Raw genomic sequence first — 20380 nt, forward strand, 5'->3', positions numbered from 1 at the left:
TCAGTTACCTTTTTTTAGTTTCACTCATTTGCTTATAAAACCTTTACTACATACATTACTGCATTCCTAATACTCATTTGCTTACTATTTTGCACGCATGAATTAAACAGAAAAATCAATGTTATTTTAGTCACGATTTTCATCGATCTCATTTAATTAATTTCCTTGTAAACAGTTGATCCTGTCACCTGCATGATTTGTTCCCACAGTGCAACACAATTTGACTGCCTACAGATTAGACCTAAATCTGCCTACTTTCTCTTTTTTTACCTTTCCTTCTACCGTCAAAGGGAGATTAGTTGCGGATCAGGACTCGGTGGTCTTGCTTGGCTGCAGGTTTTCATCCCAAAAAATATTCTAGGAATGTCACCGTCCAATTTTGTGTGTGTGCGTGTGTGGCAAATATCCACCTGATGAGGACGCTGTTTCACGCCCAATTATGACAAGGCAGGTTGCTAGGTAGTGTGTGGTTCAAAAGCAAGTGTAGTCCAACACTGCGCTCACACCAACAGACACGACGAGAAAGATGGCTCATTGAGAGAGCAAAAAGAACACATTCATTGTATAATTTCACAATAGGTTTCAGTGAGATAGTAGGTGCGTTTGTGCGGAAAGTAACTAGAGGCTGATGTGCTCCACTTAACGGCGTTTTAAAGTGGACTTTGCACAAAGGAGGATCTGTGCTGGTGCGCGAAGGAAGCGAGCGAGGAAGGTGCGCGCAGGTAATGTAACACCGAGGTGGGGTCACGTGACCAACGCTCAAAACTGCTTTCCCTAAAGAGGATGTTAGTGAACACACCGCTCATTCCAAAAGCAGGTGCTTATTGTTCTCATTTTTCTTTTTAACCATTCTTCTCGTCCGTATTGGGATCGATTGTTCGTTTTGGTTTGTTGGACTTCCTCAAAGAATTGTTTTTTTTTTCTTTCGCACTCATCTTGAGCAGCCCGATTGATTAAGGTTAGTATTATTCATTTACCAATATGATTTTAATGTTTAATGAGCATGCTTTTACATGGCTAACAACCAACCACCATTTGGGTAAAACAAAGTCAATGTAAAGCTTTTCTTCTTATATTGTTGATTTAAAAAGTCAGTTTGGTATAAAGCACAGAAGAGACAAATTTACAGTTTTGACAACATGCGGCCATTTATTTTCAGATCATGCTGGTATAAATGAATGCGAATTAATAATTTCAACCCTTTCCAAGCATTATTGTTACCTATAACCTGTAATCTCAATTGAAAGGAAATATTTGTTTTGAGAGGGCAAGTAAAACGAAACAATCGTGATGATTTGGTTGCATAAGTGTACACACCCTCTCATAACTAGGAATGTGGCGTTGTTCATAATTAACTATTCATTCAGCCATCATATTAAGCTTTTCAATTGAGTCGTACAGGTTATGGGTACCATTGCAAAAAGTCTTGACGTATTTTTTATTGACTTTTTTAGATCACAAAACTCTGATGTTTAAAAAGGGGTGTGTAAACTTTTTATAGCCACCCTACAGTATATGTCATTATGCTACGCTGTTGACATGTTACTTTATACAATAACACTTTTCTGGTTCTATGGTTGACTTATTGTAGGTCATACTTCACAGAGCAGAAAATGCATGGGCATGCTATGCTAACTATGTTATGCTTTTCTTGCTACAATTCTACATTATACTATGATCTCTAATACTGTGTTACTACCTGTGTTATGTTGTAATATTTTCTTTTCCATTTCATTAATGGCTTATTTTGGCTATACTGCTCTCAGCAAGCAATAAGCTATGTGACCCACTGCTATACCGCATAACCACTAAGCTACCTAAATGCTATGTTTTCTACGGCAATGCTACTGTCCCTGTCATATTGTATCGTACTCACCCCTTACTTGCTACATATGCACCACTTCTGCTGCTACCTAGTCATAACTACGTTGCCTATGGCTATGCTAGCTAATGCAATGTATTGCTATTACTATGCTAGCTTTAATTTATCCTTTAACCGCTACTATAACTGCCTTACAAATATCTGACGTACATAATAACTGACGTAATAACTGACGTACAAATATCTGATGGCTTATACTACCTTGTGCTATATTGTCATATAGCTCATTTTTGCTCTTATGCTGCCAACGTTATGCCTTTGTAGTCAATTAATCATTGGCCATTTTGTATCACACAGCCAGCACAGAAATAGTATGAAGCAGCTTTGTTTTTATGATTCCGTAGTTGAGTTCTTCATTTGTACCTCTGTAAAAGAAATAGCAAAGTTGTGGACAGTAATTTAAGATGAACATTTTTGTTTAGAATTGCATGGTGGTCCATGTACTGTATGGCCTTGGTTGCCCACACTTTCAACTATAACAGACTGATTTTAGCTTTGCTGGTTTTGTGGTGATTAAGCTTGACTCATTGCTTGTTCCTTGTCTCTGTTTTAAAATAGTCATCGCAAGCACATTGGTCTCGGCTTCTAAAGGCACAAATTGTCATCAGATGGACCCCAGTTGATTCCGGTCAGACCCGGTCCATGCCTGCACACTTGGCCCAGTTCTGAACATGGACAGGTGGCCTTGTGTGCCCCACGTCACGCTGGCGAGGGTCCTTTTTCTGCTGGTGCATTTTGCTAATCATGTCTTGGGTGAGTCACTAGCTTGATGCATCTTTGAATGTGTAATAATAATAATACAACGGTGGAATAGTGATTAGCATTTATGCCGCAAAGCTCCGAGCTCAGAACACACAAAAACACATGCAAAGAAATGGCATTGAGAGAATAATTATATAATTAACAAGTATTGCTTTGTTGACCTTTTTTAATACTTTTTATGGCCCATTGTTTGTAAAAAAAAAAACATTGCAGAAAGCCAAAGAAAAAGCTTAAAATAACTAAACTGAGGGTTGCTAGAGATTTAGTGTTTGCTTAATGCTGTTTTATTTATTTTTTTTAAACATTATATTTTTTTTTATTGTAAGGCAGGATAACGGTGTTTAGACAGCCAAGGAGGTTTTTTTAAGTGGTTCTTTGTGTAAAAAGTGTGAGAACCATCACACCAGGCCTACCATGAGTGTAATGTTATAAGAAGTTGAAAGATGCATATTTTGCTTTGAAACACAGTAGCTTATCAACCCATAATTAAATTTCTTTTTCTTCTAGGTCTCTGCTCCCCCTCCCTTTGCCCTTATCACGTTGCACTTTTGTCCTTTCTAACTTGACTATTTGCCCTGGTGAATTATTGACTCCAGGAGTTGGTCATGTTTTTTTTTTTTTTTTCACAGCTTCTCAAAAGTCCCTTAAGCAAAAACATGCAGCTGCGGAACAGACACATTTGATACACTTTGGATGAGCTGTGTTTATTTTTTAAATTCATATCTCAGCGTGTTTGATTCAGCTGACTGAATGGTGGCAGCGCCCTCCACATTCCTCAGCCTCCTCCTCCTCAAAGTGGATACTGTGTAGTTTCGTGATGTCACTGAGTCATCACATGGGCGCTCACATGGATGAAAGAAAAAAAAATCAGTGCGGGCGCAGCTTATGTGCTTACCCCAGTGAGCAGAATGTGCAGCACTTTGTGTTGTGAGATAAAAATGATGTCAACAATGCATGATGCACTGCTTGCTGTACTCACATCGTTGGATTTCCTTTGTCAAGGGAAAACATTGTTCTATTTTTGCAACGTGGTTGTGGTAACCACATCTCCAATTAGAAGGAGTGTGAGCATTTATGCAAGTACAAGATCACTATTGTTTATTATATAAATACATATATATTTTTATTAAATGGAGTTGTATAGTTTATTGGTCATATTTGGTAGAGAAATCTGACGTTTTAACAGGGGTGTGAACATTTATGCAACCACATGATCTTTATGACTGTTTTAAAAATTATTATGTTTTTAATTAAATTGTGTTTTAAAGGTTATAGGTCACATTTGGTATAGAAACTGAGCATTTTAATCGGGACATGTATTTTAAATCCACTCAATTCACAGACTCGGCCTCAAAGGTTCTAGGCTATTACTTCTCAAAAGATTATTCATCAAATTATTTAACCTTATCTTCAGTGGTTAAACGTAAATATTTTATTAAATTGCTAGCTTAATATTTTTTTTATGTACAACCAATAAGTAAAAACAGATTTTTCTACTTGCTGTCAGAGAAAATGAAAACATGTGTACTCCGGGCTCAGGTAACAACCAATCATAACTCACCTGTTTTCTGAGTTTCGTCATGTGACATTTGTAAGCTAAGCCACGATTGGTTATCTGAGCCCTAACTGACTACATGTGATGTCATTTTCAGTCAACAGCAAGTGGCAGAATGTGTTTTTGAAGACATTAATTGTACATGAAAAATTATTTATTCACCAAAAATTAATTAAAGACAAAATATTAACTTTTTATAGGTGAAAATGGCTAAATAAGTGTAGTATCCCTTTAATGTACCACTCTACTTGGTTCCCACACTTGTTTATCAGTGAGAATGTACCAGACTTAGATAACAACAAAATTTGGTTTCTTTGACCCTTTTTAAAGATATTTTTCCATTTCTCTCAACAGGAAATAACACTGTATCGAGTGACTTTAGAGCTAATAATGCTACAGTAAGTGAAACTTTTTTTTTTTCTAAATGGTACATAACTTGTCGTGGGCTTACCTAGACGGAAATATTTTTGGTTTTGTTTTATTTTGGGAATAAATCATCTAACAGTAATTCGAAAAGATGATCACATTGACGTGATGAAAACGTAGTTGCATTATTTACCTTGGTTAGTTTACCAAAAGCTGGCATTTCAACAGGTGTGTTGACTTTTTATACCCATCATGTCCTCAAAATCAAAATTGTCATTTGTTTATTTTCCACAAACGGCTTTATTTTGTATTCTGATTGGCTAAGTCTAAGGTCATTAGATAGAGCCACTTGTTATTTTGAGTTGCAATTTAAACATTTTTTCACTTCCAGGAGCCCAACATCGCAGCCATTGTGGCCCCCACTGTCACTCTGGGACTCGCCATGATCTTGGCGGTGGCGGTCTGGTTGCTGTGCATGGTGAAGAAGAAGCGGAGGACCGAAGGCGCATACCAACCCAGCGCCGAGGAGCAATGCGGCACTCATAGCGTGGCCGCCACCGATGTGCTCAAGCTCCCCAAGGAGGAAAGACTCATTTGAGAAGCCCTCTTTTTTTGGGGCGTGTCCCTGTTAAAAAGTGTCTTTTATGCCGCAAGTGGCTTTCAAAACAGCCTTCAGTCATTTTCCTCTGCACAAATGAAAGAGCAGCTTCAGTATTTTATCACTACCAAACATTTCATTTTTTTCCTCAAGTGGCTTTCAACTTGTTTTGTGATATGTCTTTTACACTGTATGGCTACCAGCTAATAGGAGGGGACCACTTGGTGAAAAAGGCAAATTTTACAGGGTAGCGAGAAAAGGTCACGGCGGCGGGGATCCACCAAGAAACGATGTCGAAGACAGTAAAGCGGCATCGGTTCAATTTTCATGTTATTTTCAATGAAATTCACAATTTTGAAGCGTGTAATACAGTAATAAAACATTAAAACATCCATGCATTTTTTATCCTCATAAGGGTCGCAGGCTTGCTGGTACCTATCTCAGCTGCCTTTGGGACACCCTAAACTGGTTGCCAGACAATTGCAGGGCACACAGAAATGAACAACCATTCACGCACCCACTCACACCGAAGGACAATTTAGTATGTCCAATACACACTTGTATGTTTTTGGAGTGTGGGAGGAAGCCAGAGTGCCCGGAGAGAACCCACACAGGCTCAGGGAGAACATGCAAACTCCACACAGGAAGGCCGGAGCCAGCTGGTTTTGAACTCCGGTCCCTTTAACTGTGAGGACATGCTATTCACTGCGCCACCCAAACAATTAAAACAACAAAGCCAATAAAATTGAATATTACACTGCATAAGTTTGTTTTGCGTTTTTCTCAAAATGGTTCCCCACACTATAAATGTCGTTGATAAAATAAAAAATATGAATAAAAATATGAAAAGAGATTTCGACCTCTGGTTTGCAGCACATTTCTCTATTTAAAAAAAAAACACAAAAATCACAAAAAGTTTTACCAAGTGGTCCCATTCTATTTACTAGTATCCATATAGTGATACAATAAATACCGTTTGATTTTTTTTTTTTAACCTGACAAACTGCTCATCTCAACTCAACTTAGTTTGAATCAACAGCTGTTTACACGTTCATTCGATCAACTAGTGTTATGGTGTCATCTGTTATTTTTATGGAAATGTATGCTTTTGTCCAATAAACAAATGCTGTATTTGTATAACTTGTGTTTTAATGCAAACATTTTCCTAAAAATTAAAAAAAAATATTTTATTTGGATCCATGGGTAAACATGAAAACATCCACACATGCCCGAGTTAAGATTCAGCCTCAGAACATTTTGACTGTGAGGCAGATGTGTGAACCACTTTCAATCAAACTGTAAATATAGTAACTAAATTACAATTTGAAACAAGGAAGGGGCTTTCTAGCATATGCATTTTCATTCAATGATGGCACAAAATTGATGAACAGAAACATGTTTTGCATGTTTTCTCACAAATCACACATTTCAACACTATACTGCCATGTTTTTCTGCAAGTCATCCAAATGGATAAACTGGTCCACTCACCTGTGTGAACAATGTAGTACACACAACTTCCGCTTTTCCATTTGAGCCACCATACGCGTTTGAAACTCTATTAAGCGTCAATCACATCCCTGAGTTTGGAAAACACGGATCACCATATCCTCGTGTACCTCAAACAAACTGTCAACGGTTTGAAAGAATGAAGAAATCGCCGTTGTTTATGTACTTTTGACACTAATATTATAGCGGTCGCGGACGTTCTTCTTCACCATGACAGCCTCGCCGTTGAAAGTGCTGGTGAGCAACGGCTGCCACCTTGTGGTCAACACTGGTATCTGTTCAATGGCGCAGGAAGTTAAGCGAGGGCTACTCTGAGCACTAACGAGGCTCAGCAGTTGCTCACTTCATCTCATCACAAATTGGATTGCAAATAACTTGAAAATAAAATGAAAACCCGTGAATGGTTTAAAAAAAAAACTAGTGAGGAATGCAGCACACAACACAATAAAAACACGAAACAGAAGCGACTTGTGAGTCGGATTTTTTAATGCTTCTCCAAATGGAAAGGCTTCACAGTTAAAATTGCTTGCTTGGAAACAATGGCGAAGCAGAGGTGTGAATATGAGGCAGTGCTTTTACAACAGCAAAAAAATCACAAGCGAAACCTTCACTAGCGTCGCTAATACAATGGCTGTGTTTGGAACCACTCACTTGTGCACAATACAAGTGGTCTCCAACTACTGGTCCGTGGGTCATTTGGTACTTTTCTGCAAAGTTTAGTAAATAATTGATATTTAGTAATTAATTCTTAATTATCGATTACGTTGGCAATTCATTACATTCCGTAATTGATTACTTTTACGTATGTACATAAAGTATTGAATTACTTTAGTACTTAACTCACTTGGTACCAACCATTTTTATACCCTCCTTTACCCTTCATGTACTTGAGAAAAATAATGAAAGAAATGTAAATAAGTAGCTGAAATTGAATGTCTGGACTCTTAAAAAACAATCAAAGCGTAAAAATATGTTTTTGGAATTGAATGAGTTAATGATTGAGACCCAGCAGATAGGGTGAAGATTAGATATAAATTGAAATCTTGTGTCTTCTTTTTAGAAAACGCAGATAACAAAGTTAGCAATTTTCTTGGTAACTTTAACTCATCGGTATCAGCTGATTCGACCCCCGTGATGCATCAAAATCTTGACCCAATACACTGAGCTTGGTTCCTTTTGGACCTAGCACCAGGTTATCTATTTTACCCACCTGGGGTTATTTTTAATATGAGTGGATATCAAATTTTCCAATGCAAAGATTAGGCAGTGGTGTTTTGACTAAGTGAATGATTCCAAACACAGTTCACATCTAAAAACACAACCAGAGCAAAAGCTAAGATGAAAAGCCGAGGTGAAATGGTTACGTAATGGTGGCCGGGTCGGTCGCGAGGAGTTTTTTTTAAGCCCCCTCTTCCTCGCCCTCCTCTTCGAACTCGCCCTCTTCGGCGGTGGCGTCCTGATACTGCTGGTACTCGGACACCAGGTCGTTCATGTTGCTCTCGGCCTCGGTGAACTCCATCTCGTCCATGCCCTCGCCCGTGTACCAGTGGAGGAAAGCCTTGCGGCGGAACATGGCGGTGAACTGCTCCGAGATGCGCTTGAACAGCTCCTGGATGGCAGTGCTGTTGCCGATGAAGGTGGCGGCCATCTTGAGGCCGCGCGGAGGGATGTCGCAGACGGCCGTCTTGACGTTGTTCGGAATCCACTCCACGAAGTAGCTGCTGTTCTTGTTCTGCACGTTGAGCATCTGCTCGTCCACCTCCTTCATGGACATGCGGCCGCGGAAGACGGCGGCCACGGTGAGGTAGCGGCCGTGGCGCGGGTCGCACGCCGCCATCATGTTCTTGGCGTCGAACATCTGCTGGGTGAGCTCGGGGACGGAGAGGGCGCGGTACTGTTGGCTCCCCCTGCTGGTGAGGGGGGCGAAGCCCGGCATGAAGAAGTGCAGGCGGGGGAAGGGCACCATGTTGACGGCCAGTTTGCGCAGGTCGGCGTTGAGCTGGCCGGGGAAGCGCAGGCAGGTGGTGACGCCGCTCATGGTGGCCGAGACCAGGTGGTTGAGATCCCCGTAAGTGGGCGTGGTCAACTTGAGCGTGCGGAAGCAGATGTCGTAGAGCGCCTCGTTGTCGATGCAGTAGGTCTCGTCCGTGTTCTCCACCAGCTGGTGTACCGACAGGGTGGCGTTGTACGGCTCCACCACCGTGTCCGACACCTTGGGCGAGGGCACCACGCTGAAGGTGTTCATGATGCGGTCCGGGTACTCCTCGCGGATCTTGCTGATGAGCAACGTGCCCATGCCCGAGCCGGTGCCGCCGCCCAGCGAGTGCGTCAGCTGGAAGCCCTGCAGGCAGTCGCAGCTCTCCGCCTCCTTCCTCACCACGTCCAAGACCGAGTCCACCAGCTCGGCTCCTTCCGTGTAGTGGCCCTTGGCCCAGTTGTTGCCGGCGCCGCTCTGACCTGGAAAAGAACACGCATTCGCATCAAGGATCGCGCCATCTTCTGCGCGGGCCAACTTCCGTTGGATGGTTCAGGAGAGGGAGTTCAATAGCTGACTCAACCCCAAAGACATATTTCAAAATGGCTCTGACTATATATATATATATATATATATATATATATATATATATATATATATATATAAGGGAAGTGCATGGGAATCAAAAATATATGAGGGTGTGAGCGAACACACCAAAAAAAAATACATAAAAAATACATTTAAAAAACCCCATTGCAAAACAAACCTAATATAAATGTTATATAATCTTTGAAGAAAACATCACCTTTAAAGTACTGACAGATTCATGTGGAAATGCATTAAAACTGTGTGTGTAGTGCACAACTGTGGATGACCCCAATAAAGACTTTGTACTTGCGACTTACCAAAGACAAAGTTGTCAGGTCGGAAGATCTGACCAAAGGGACCAGACCTGACGGAATCCATGGTTCCTGGCTCCAGATCCACCAAGATGGCGCGGGGAACATATTTCCCACCTGGAAAATGAAATCAATCTTTATATAGGGTAATTGCGGTACAATTCCCCAAAACAACTTCGTGCCTTTAAGGGGCGTGTTCTAATCAGTGATGTCATGTACCTGGCTCTAGGCCCTTTTCTCAATTTGCATTTGTGTTTGGTTAACATCTGAAAGTACATTAGGGAATTCACCTTTTCGTTTTGTCAGATTCCTAACAAATGTTAACCTTAAATTCTGAACCATTTGAGTTTGTTTTTGACTGGTGGGATTAAAAATTCAAACTAACGGTGTCTAGACAAACCCCCAATTGATTAATTATTGATCCGGGGGTGCATCTCAAAGCTTATGTCTTTTATTAATTATTCAAGAATATGTTTTCAAAAACATTTGTGAAAAAGAAAGCCTAATTTACCCGTGGCCTCGTTGTAGTAGACGCTGATCCTGTCCAGCTGCAGGTCGCTGTCGCCATGGTACGTTCCGGTGGGATCGATGCCGTGCTCGTCACTGATCACCTCCCAGAACTTTAGTGGAAAAAAAATAACAGACGGGTAAAAGATAAATACATGAAAATCATTCGATTGATGTAGAAATACTGACGTGCTTAAAAAGGAAGGATTGAATGTTTGCATAGTATCTCATACTCTGTAAATGTGTAACGAAAAATGAATGAAAAACTATTAAAGTAAAAAATAAATTACATGCGCATGCAATATAATTTTAGCGAGGTAAAAGTAGGTCATTTAATGGGCGGAGGGGGGAGGGGCTCTACCCCGTGATAAAGTCACATAATGGACTAAAAACCCAGTGCAAAAATGCCTAAAATCCAGAAAACGCCTTTCTTTTAATACAGCAAAAATTGAAATTAACGTGCGAAATGCGCGCAAAAATAAAATTCCGGAACATTCTGCAAGGATGGCTTCGGCTTTTCTCTCAACGCCAGCGAATGAATGAACGCACGCACAAACTAATCCGTGCAAGTCCAAAAATAGATTGAAACGTGACAGAACGAAGAATACCTTGGCGCCGATCTGGTTCCCGCACTGGCCGGCTTGCAAGTGCACAATCTCGCGCATTTTCGGATCCGGATGAGGGGCGTGGAAGGTTCAAGAAAAAGAAGGAGACGGAGAGAAGCGACTATGGCTGCGCGAACGACGGCTGTTTCTTCTCCGAGATGGATGCGCCGCCTCCCCCTCGGAACGCTTCTACTGGACTGAAGCGGTGGTGCAAGCTGACGTCATCGTCATGGCAACCAAAGAGCGGAGGAGAAGGGGGCGGGGCCGCGTGGCCGTGGAAGTGCTGGATAGGGTGCGACTGTGAGATGCTTCTATTGTCTTCTCACGCACTCTATGAACCCTCGTTTTTTTTAACTTTTATTTATTTATCTATAATTTGGAACGTCCTAACCTTATCTGACAACTATTTTTGGATTCCACCTATTCGAACGAATAGTGACTGGCCAGAAAATTAGGTTCACCTGAAACGCAATCCAAGGAGCTGGGTGACACTTTGTTTTTCCAAATAAATTAACGATCACTTTTCAGTTATCTTATAGAGCCTTGAAACCAATCCTATGCATTTTTGTCCACGTTTGTGTCCATTTTGTCTCAACAAGGTTAACCGCATCCCACCCAAACACATGGGACATATTTTGAAAGGGCAGGATGACTTCTATCGAGGACACTTGGGCTTAGTAAGAGCACTACAATGGGTCAAAAGATATAGCCAAAAAAAAACAATAAAAAACAAATGTCCACTACTGCAGACATAAATGTTTGCATTAATGTAAATGGCTGGCTCTAAAAGGTGGATGAATTGATAGAGAGAGAGAGAGAGAGAGAGAGAGAGAGAGAGAGAGAGGGATAGATAGATAGATAGATAGATAGATAGATAGATAGATAGATAGATAGATAGATAGATAGATAGATAGATAGATAGATAGATAGATAGGACCTTTAAATAGAATACGCTAGGAAACAGCTTTGATTTGACCCACAAATCAGAGGATCAAAAGAGGCAGATGAATTTCAAATCTGATTGGGTCAAGACTTTTTTTGGTGTCTGATCAATTAAGTACATAATGTATTTTTTGTCGGTGTAATTACTTGTTTTATGCTTCAATTAATTTGCTCTTAATTTGTAAAAATGACATTAAAAAGCATTCAATTAAAAAGCATTAAACCCTGTTAATATTTCAAATATCCTTAATGGAGAACCACTGATTTAAAAGTTATGATTTTGTTTCATTTATATTACTTATTTTTTCAATGTTATTTTTATTCATGTCTGCATTGTTTAAAACAACAAAAAATGGAAATAGCCCGCCCTAGTTCTCAGCGGCTCACTAAGCAACCGTGCTTTTGTCTTGAAAGTGATTCTGTAATGAATTAATAAGAGTGACTAACTGCTAATGCGGTGTGTCGGTTCTGCTAACAGCAACAAAACCATGCTTGAGAGCGTTGACATCCTGCAAGATTGCATTCCTCAGTTGTGCAAAGTAACCAGCCAGCACCCGGCCAATGACGTTCAACTTCCTGCTTCTCAGCAAAGGAACATTTTTGTATTGTTGTCTGACCGCGTCCCTCAGCGACACCCACACAAGCTTCTATGCGGTCTTTTTGGGAAATTCTCTCACACTAATCAGGGGACTCATATGGGAATCTCAGAGAGTGTTCCTAAAGCCTTGCTTATTGGACCATGTCGCTTCTGGAGGAGGACCTCACATGTCCCATCTGCCACGAAATTTTCTCCGACCCGGTGGTGCTGTCGTGCAGTCACAGCTTCTGCAGGAGATGCCAGGAGCGCTGCTGGGACGCGCGGCTCCGCGAGTGTCCCGTGTGTCGCAAGAAGAGCGCCAAATCAAGCCACTTCCCCAACCTGGTCTTGAAGAATATCTGCGAGGCCGTGGTCTCTCGCAGGGAGATGGAAGCGGTGGAAGAGAGGCTGATGTGCCCCCTGCACAAGGAGAAGTATAAGCTCTTTTGCTTGGAGGACAAGGAACCCATTTGTGTGGTATGCCAGTGCTCTAAGGTGCACAAAGACCACCCGTGCTCACCTGTAGAGGAGGCGGCAATTGACTGCAAGGTAGGAAAAGCCTACTAGAACAGGCGAACTCCGTTTGGGTTTAAATGGTGCACTCTAACAAGTCTCAACTCTAGCAATTGGGTCAAAAGTAATCCAATTATGTCTCAAAAATGACTGACCTAATATTTTGATCACTTTCTTGGTTGAAATCAACCTGTTTGTTTTGCGTGAAAAACAAAACAAAACAAAACAAGACAGACAGACACACAAATATTTGGGCAGGTCCCTTTTTGACCTATAATTGGGTTATTTTAAACTCAAATGTTTTCAGAGTGTGACAGATAACATGTGGTTGTGATTAGTTAAAGCTGAAAACAAATACGTCACAGTTATAAGAGGGTGTGTACACTTTTGCAACTACATCTCAAATGATGATTTCTTTGGGTTTTTACGCCCAGAGGGCAAGTTGCCTATGATAATGTTGGCAGATGTTTTAAAATATTTTTTCTTGTTCTGACAAAATATTATATTTCAACAGGGGTGTGTAGACTTTTTGTGACTATTATAATGGTAAAATTGCAACATCACAATCACATAATACACTACAGAGTTAAATTGAGTCCACGCTTTTTAAAATGATTTTTTTAAGGTATAACAAACGAACAATGAACGAATGTATACAAATTGAATTGAGCAAAAATACAGAAAAAGTTACTTATTTACCAATGAATTGCATATGCAAAGATACATATAAAAAATAATTAAAAACTAACAATAAATTACAATTTACATCAAATGAATCCAATTCCATGTAATAAAAAGGAAAACAAGGCAATTAAATGAACCAAAAAATTAAACGTGATTAAAAACAACAAATTACTTCTGTCAATAATTAAACAATACACATTTTGAATAACTGACAAAGCAATTTAAATGGGATGAAAAACTGATGATGTAGTGCATATCTTTTTACATGTAAACCATTTCCAGCAAACAAAGTGTAAAATATAAACAATTTATTGTTTTTAAATCCATTAAAAATATACAAATCTATAAATGAAATAACATGATGTCAGATGGTGTTGACTAAATACATTATGAAATAAATTAAAAATGTAAAAGAATTACTTATGGAATACAATTAAATATATCAAGTGGGAATAACAATAATTTCTGCAATCAACAGAGTGCAACTGAAAAGAAAGATGGAACCAGTTGCCCCAATAAAATCATTTTTAGTCAATAAATCCGCCTGTCTTTTTTTTTTTTTTTTAAACATTTTCAGTAACCAGGTAAACAGAATGCACGCAGAATGCTGCTCTTCAAGTCTGTCCATTTTAACATGCACAGCTGTTCCAACTAGTCCAAACATTACCAATACAAACAAGCTTACTGTCTGTTCTTTTGGTTTTGTTTTTTTTTTTAAAGGAAAAACTAAACGATTCCCTCAAGAGTCTGCAAGACAAACTGGACAAGCTCAAGATCACCCACAAGTCCTCCGCTGACATGTTCAAGCACATTAAAGTGAGATACTTAAATTCATGATATCCTCCTTAGGTCCACCCGATTTATTATGTCCACGATTGTGTCCATTTTGTCTCAGCGCAGTGAGACAATTGCGTCACAACCAAACAAATGAAGCATCATTGTAAAGGCCAAGATTTCCTCTGCTGAGCACATGAAAACTATGTTTGAGTCAAAATATGCAGCCCAAATAAAAATGTCCACTACTGTGGAAACAAATGAATAAGCTGAGTCTCAGCTAGCTAGCTAAATAGCTGGATAGCTAGCGAGCTTGTTAGATAGATAACAACTCAGCTTGGCATAGAGCTAGGTAGATGATAGCTAGTAAGCTAGCTAGATGTATAGCTAGCGAGCTAGCTAGCTACTTTGATAGATAAGCATTGATGGGCTGTGGATTTAATACGTCAAAGTGTGGATTTACCCGATTCAATCCATCAATATCATATCACATTCATTAAAAAAAAAAAAATCTATTCTAAAAAGGAAAACACGTATGACTGGTGAGATTGAATTGATAAGACAACACAAAAAGTACAACGATAATGGAAGAAAGGACAATGAAACATAAAAAAAATATATCTACTTAACTGAACGGTTGGCTGAATGGTGGACTTCTCCAAGTCTTCTGCGCTCTCTTGTTGGCTAATGTCCCCAATCACCTCCAGGTGCAGGCTCTTGCTCTAATATTGGTCGTTTATTGCAGAGGATAAAGAATATATGCTTTTGAAACTTTCAATACTGTCTGTCTACATGTCGAGGTAATGTTTGTGTTCAAATACGTTTGGTTTTGGGGGCGTTCATTCCCCCCAAAAAGGTTGTACTATGACATCAAGTAAATTTTGTGCTAAACACCGCTGACTGTCTCGACGGATCTGCCCTCCAGGATCAGGCGGCGGAGACACAAAGTCTGATCCGGGCTCAGTTCGAGCAACTCCGTCAAATGCTGGGCCGGGAGGAGGAGGCCCGGCTGGCGGCGGTCAAGCGGGAAGAAGAGGAAAAGATTGTGGCCATGAACGACAAGATGAAGGAGATGGCAGCCGAGATGCTGTCCCTGAGCGAGAGCATCGACGTAGTGCGCCAGCTGCTGAAGGAAGACGACATGCTCTTGTTGAAGGTTTGTAAACGAGAGTGAAGAGAGATTTTTGTAATCCCTGTTGAATGATATAGTATGCCATGACAGTGATACTATCAGGGTCAAAAGGTCGTTTTGTGAACATCACGGTTCCCGCCGATCACTGTTTTGATGATAGATTCATTGATCAAAATTGATTGAGTTGCATTTCACAACATTTTTCATACTATGTTTTATTATACTGTATATCATTTTGAGGCAGCTAGCGGAGATAGCCAGCTAGCTAGCTAGCTAGCTCACTAGGTAGCTATCTAGCTATCTATCTACTATCCTCCTGAAACCTTTGCCTATTTGTTTATGTACACTGTAGTGGACATTTGTTGGTCTTTGACTTTTGACTCTTTTGAGCTACTCTATGAAGTCCTAGTGTCCTTGGTAGAGGACCTTGCCTTTCCAACATTGTCTCGTGTTTAGTTGGGATGCAATTCAATTCGCTAGCTTGCTGAGACTAAATGGACACAAAAGTGAACACAAATGAATAGACACAAATGAATAGGCTGGGTTGCAGGCTATGCAAGTGCACAGAAAAAAACCCCACAAATTCCATTATAAATCCAAATTACGTTAAACAAATTAACATAATTCAATAAAAGAGAGTTATTGAATGAGTATGACAATATGAATGCCAGTGACTAGATAAAACTGTTACAAAATAAAACTTTGTAAAAGAAATGTATCAACATAAAAAGCCATCCGATTTTTAAAAAGGACATTGATAAAAATGACAAAACTGAAAGTCATTCATATACAGTGTTTATATAAATAAAAACATCATTGTGACTCAATAAACTAAATTCACTATTTCTATTTAATATATTTTTAAAGCCAATAAATAGATAAAAATTCTATACTACAAATTCTGCCAAATAGAAAAGTGGTGATAAAGCAGTAAATTTGTCATTAAAATTCAATTTAAAAAATTAACAAACACTAAACAAATCAAAATTAAACAAACACACCTCCTAAAATGACAACACTGCATTTGATGAAAATCAAAATAAATAAAAAATATCATAGAGTGCTCATTAAATCAATTACATAAAATTTAAAAACACAACCTTTAAAATACAAATACAAATACAATTTTAATTCAAATAAAAACCATGTCAAACAAATAAAAATTACTTACTGACCGTGAGGATGCCATGAAATAAATTGCACTGAGTTTTAAAATGGTGTTTGAGATTCACCTCTTTCTTTTCCCAGAAATTTCAAGACCACGAGGACGGGTACGGAATTATTGGCAATATGTCCAAAGTAGTCATTTTTTTACATTGGGTCAGTGAAGTGTGACTGTGTGTTTATGTGTGTGTGTGTGTGTGTGTGTGTGTGTATTGACGGCAGAAATACACCGTTGGGCTCCGACAACATGTGCGGCACCCTCATCGACGTGACTAACCATCTCTCCAACCTCAAGTATCGAGTATGGGAGAAAATGCTGGAAAATATTGATTACAGTAAGTGCGTGTGTGTAGGGGGCGGGGCCACGTGTATCTGCATAGTGTGAATGCATGCGCGTGAATATGCCGGCACGCGTTGAAAGACGTTTCCATCTCATTTCCTGCCTTTCAGCCCCGGTGACCTTGGACCCCAACACAGCGCACCCTTGCCTCATCCTGTCCGACGACCTCACTTCCTGCCACTACCGAGACCAAATGAAGCATTGCCCCGACAACCCCGAGCGCTTCCACGTCAGCGCCGAGGTGGTGGGCGCCGCGGCGCTGGGCTCGGGGAGCCATCGCTGGGTGGTGCAGACGGGAAGCAACCAGGACTGGCTCCTGGGCGCGGCCTCCTCGTCCATCCCCAGGAACGCCGAGGTCAACGCCAGGCCCGAGAACGGATTCTGGACTCTGTGCTTCCGCGAGGGCGCGGTCAAGGCCATGACCTCGCCGCCGACGCCGCTGGAGGTGTCCAGAATGCCGGAGAGGATCAGGGTGCACGTGGATTACGACAAGGGAGCCGTGATGTTCTGGGACGCCGACGACGACTCGCTGATTTATGCGTTCGAGCAAACTTTCGACCAGACGCTGCTGCCTTACTTTTACACCCAAAGTGAGCATCCGTTGAGAATCCTTCCGGAGAGGGTGATTGTCACCATGCTGAGGCAATAAAAACTCAACTGGAACATCTGATGGAGCCAACATTGAATTCTACATCAAACTTTAGAATTTGCCCCTAATTTTAGGGAGGATGATTAAAATGAAGTCTAGAATATGGACCTGTAATACAAAACGGTATGGCTGCTTTAGGGTGCCTCGTTGTCAGCCTTGAGAGCGCATGTCACGCAGAAAAAAGTGAGAGGGGAATTACAAAAAAAAAAAAGAAACAGTCCAACCTCAAAGCGAGAATATGGACCAGCACTACAGGATGACGTGACTGCTTTAGAGTGCCTCGTTGTCAGCTTTGAGGGCATGTCACCCACAGAAAAGTGGAATCACAAGAAAGGGGGATTTAAAAAAAAATAATCCAAATTAACAGCTCAAATGTGGACCAGGACTACAAAATGGGATGGCTGCTTTAGAGTGCCTCATTGTCAGAGAAAATTGGAATATTAAAGTGAAGGAAAAATGTCCAAATTGACAGTTAAAATGTGGACCAAGACTAGAGGACTGATTGCTGATTTAGGGTGCCTCATTGTCTGCCTTGAGTGCACACATCACATAGAAAAAAGTGAAATAGCAAGGAAAGCATAATTAAAAAAAAATATGTATGATGCAGCTGCTTTGGAGTGCTTCATTGACAGCCTCAAGTGCATACATCACACAAAGAAAGGTGGAATAGCAAAGAAAGGGATTTTCTTTTAAATAATCCAACTTGAAAACTATATTCCGAACCAGGACTACAGAATGCCATGGCTGCCTTAGAGTGCCTCATTATCACAATATTAGCATCCTGCATTTAACTTTTCTAAACTTACATTGCTGTTTTTGTCTGAAAGGGACTCGACGCAGGCCTGCACTGTTTTTGCACCTTTAAAAAAAAAAAGACACAATTCATCAATCAAATACATTGTGTTTTTTGTACATGCTGTCGTAATCACATCAAAGGAATATTTCCAAAAGGGAAACGGCTTGCCGTGTTGTATTTTTGCAATAAATAAAGGTACTATTATCCAAGCACAAACACACTTTGAAATAAAATGAAATAAAAAGTTGTTGTTTTTTTCACAATTGAAGGTGTCTGATGAACTTGTCTGTGACACAATCCTCAATGCAGCTCTGCTTACCTAGCGCAAGGGAAGCACTGGGAAATTTCATCAGCAAAAATAAATATGATATTAAAGATGCAGTGCATATAAAAAGTCTACACACCCCTCGAAAAATGCTAGGCTGTTGTGATACAAAATTACATATTGGCTCGAGTGTGTTCGGCTCAAATGAAGGAAAAAATCTTTAAGGAGGGAAGAGGAGTTGCACAAGTGTACACCCCCTCATTAATTCCGTTGTCACATTCAAACTCATTCAATGCCAAAGACATATTATTATTTTTATCCGGATTTACCTGGAAAGTATTTGTGCAGACAAAGACTGCTATTTGGAACTGTTCATTTTTCCATTTGTGACACATTTCTTAAATTCTTTTCAGAGTACTCAATTGTGTGGTTTTTTTTTTTTTTTGCTCTTAGAAGCAGTTTTTTTTCCCACTGGAACTGGCCATTAATTAAGGTAGAGTGAATTATGAACAATTACAAAAAAAATAGTGTTGATTCTAAATTATTTACCTGTTAAACATGTGTGCTAATAAAAGCTGCTATTTGGAACTGTTCATAATTCCCTTTTTGATACATCTCAATTTTGTTTTTTGCAATTTTTTAAGAATAAGAGCTTTGTAGCTTTTTTTCTACCGCTAGAACTGGGCCCTTTGTTAAGGTAGCGCAAATTATGAACAGTTTAAAAAAAACAAAACAATGTTAGCATGAAAAATGGTTGGCTTTTGCCTCTTGGAATGGCTGACCTTCATTCAATATGGCCATAGATCACATAATGTTTGATAAAATTGTATCTCGGTCCAATTTTTCCCCCCATTACAAAAAACTGTCAAAAAGCTGGTTTGTAGACATTCTATAAGCACTGTATAATTGACTCCAAACCTCCCTTAAAATCATTCTATCCAGACGGGTTCGGCGCCGGCGTTTTGTTCTTCTCCTTGTCAGCGCAAGGACACAACTTGCGGACACAGGCGTCCGGCAGGAAGGGAACCTTGTCCAGGCGGGACAAGTAAACCAGAGGCTGGATGGTGCTGCTGATGTTGAGGAAGGCGAAGCCGACGGGTTGCACGTAGCAGCGGAAGACCTGGGGCGAGTAGTAGTCCTCGAAGGGGAACAGGGCCACGGGCGGAAGGTAGTTGACCACGATGATGCAAAGGATGGACAGCACGATCATGAAGGCCTTCCTCTTCATGGGTCTCATGTCGTCCTTGCCGACGCCGCCCGACTTCTTCAGGGCCCAGAGGATGCTGGCGTTGCACACCACCATCCAGGTGAAGGTGGCCAGGATCTCGCCGGTGAACACCTTCTCGAAATCTGGCAGGCCCCCCACGGTCTTGGCGGCCGAGTAGGCGAAGGTAAGGCCGAAGACCAGCGCCGTCAAGCCCAGCCGGTACTCCATCCGCTTGAGACGGCCGAACGCCAGCGGGAAGACCACGGCCAGGAAGCGGTCCAGGCAGATGCAGGAGAGGAACAATGGTCCGCTGGTATCCTTCACCCCGTAGGAGAACTTGAGGGCGGACCAGACCTCTTTGCTGTGCCAGTGGTACAGGTTGAGGAAGCTGACGGGCGTCATGGAGCCGAAGTAGGCGTCCATGAAGGCCAGGGAGCCCAGGTAGATGTCGGAGGTGGCCGGGTCTTTGCGGTTCCGCACCAGCACGGCGATGACCAGCAAGTTGGCGGGGATGCCCACCACCACGTTGATGCATTGCAGCGTCAGGTCGAACAAGATGCCCTCCACGTGGGCGTCGCAGCCGTCAAACACGCTGAAGGGTTTTGCCGTCAGGTTGTCCCGCTTTGTCGCGTTGGCCGGGATCAGCCAGGTCGCGTTGGCGGTCATGCTTGCGGACTCTGA

The 20380-nt window shown here is 41.0% G+C and overlaps 4 protein-coding genes across 7 annotated transcripts; 2 read left to right on the forward strand and 2 right to left on the reverse strand.

Annotated features, from left to right (window-relative positions):
* Window positions 1-498: 498 nt before the first annotated feature.
* Window positions 499-6303, forward strand: crb3a (crumbs homolog 3a). Of its 4 annotated transcripts, none has more exons than XM_088436243.1 (5): window positions 499-817; window positions 945-958; window positions 2441-2635; window positions 4554-4597; window positions 4957-6303. In XM_088436243.1, exons 3-5 carry the CDS (start codon window positions 2554-2556, stop codon window positions 5161-5163), a joined length of 333 nt encoding a protein of 110 aa, XP_088292369.1. In that variant the 5' UTR covers window positions 499-817; window positions 945-958; window positions 2441-2553; the 3' UTR covers window positions 5164-6303. The 4 variants fall into 4 exon arrangements, with proteins under 4 accessions (XP_088292369.1, XP_088292371.1, XP_088292368.1 ...); XM_088436245.1 differs by having other exon boundaries at window positions 499-722; XM_088436242.1 differs by having other exon boundaries at window positions 499-958.
* An 835-nt stretch (window positions 6304-7138) lies between these two features.
* Window positions 7139-10848, reverse strand: tubb4bl (tubulin, beta 4B class IVb-like). Its single transcript, XM_088436239.1, has 4 exons — window positions 10660-10848; window positions 10056-10164; window positions 9551-9661; window positions 7139-9127 (listed from the first exon to the last, which is right to left on the reverse strand). The coding sequence occupies exons 1-4, from the start codon at window positions 10714-10716 to the stop codon at window positions 8070-8072; spliced, it is 1335 nt and encodes a 444-aa protein (XP_088292365.1). The 5' UTR covers window positions 10717-10848; the 3' UTR covers window positions 7139-8069.
* A 1347-nt stretch (window positions 10849-12195) lies between these two features.
* On the forward strand, window positions 12196-18490 carry LOC148410416 (E3 ubiquitin-protein ligase TRIM35). The gene is made up of 6 exons (XM_088437029.1): window positions 12196-12724; window positions 14093-14188; window positions 15072-15302; window positions 16527-16549; window positions 16665-16777; window positions 16893-18490. The coding sequence occupies exons 1-6, from the start codon at window positions 12338-12340 to the stop codon at window positions 17429-17431; spliced, it is 1389 nt and encodes a 462-aa protein (XP_088293155.1). The 5' UTR covers window positions 12196-12337; the 3' UTR covers window positions 17432-18490.
* Window positions 18491-19426: 936 nt separating this feature from the next.
* Window positions 19427-20377, reverse strand: LOC148410417 (G protein-coupled receptor 183). The gene has a single exon (XM_088436862.1). It carries the CDS (start codon window positions 20363-20365, stop codon window positions 19427-19429), a length of 939 nt encoding a protein of 312 aa, XP_088292988.1. The 5' UTR covers window positions 20366-20377.
* Window positions 20378-20380: the final 3 nt, after the last annotated feature.

This window comes from Hippichthys cyanospilos, chromosome 16 (assembly GCF_059441005.1).
Source record: "Hippichthys cyanospilos isolate Australia breed blue-spotted pipefish chromosome 16, RoL_Hcya_1.0, whole genome shotgun sequence".
Classification (NCBI taxonomy): domain Eukaryota; kingdom Metazoa; phylum Chordata; class Actinopteri; order Syngnathiformes; family Syngnathidae; genus Hippichthys; species Hippichthys cyanospilos.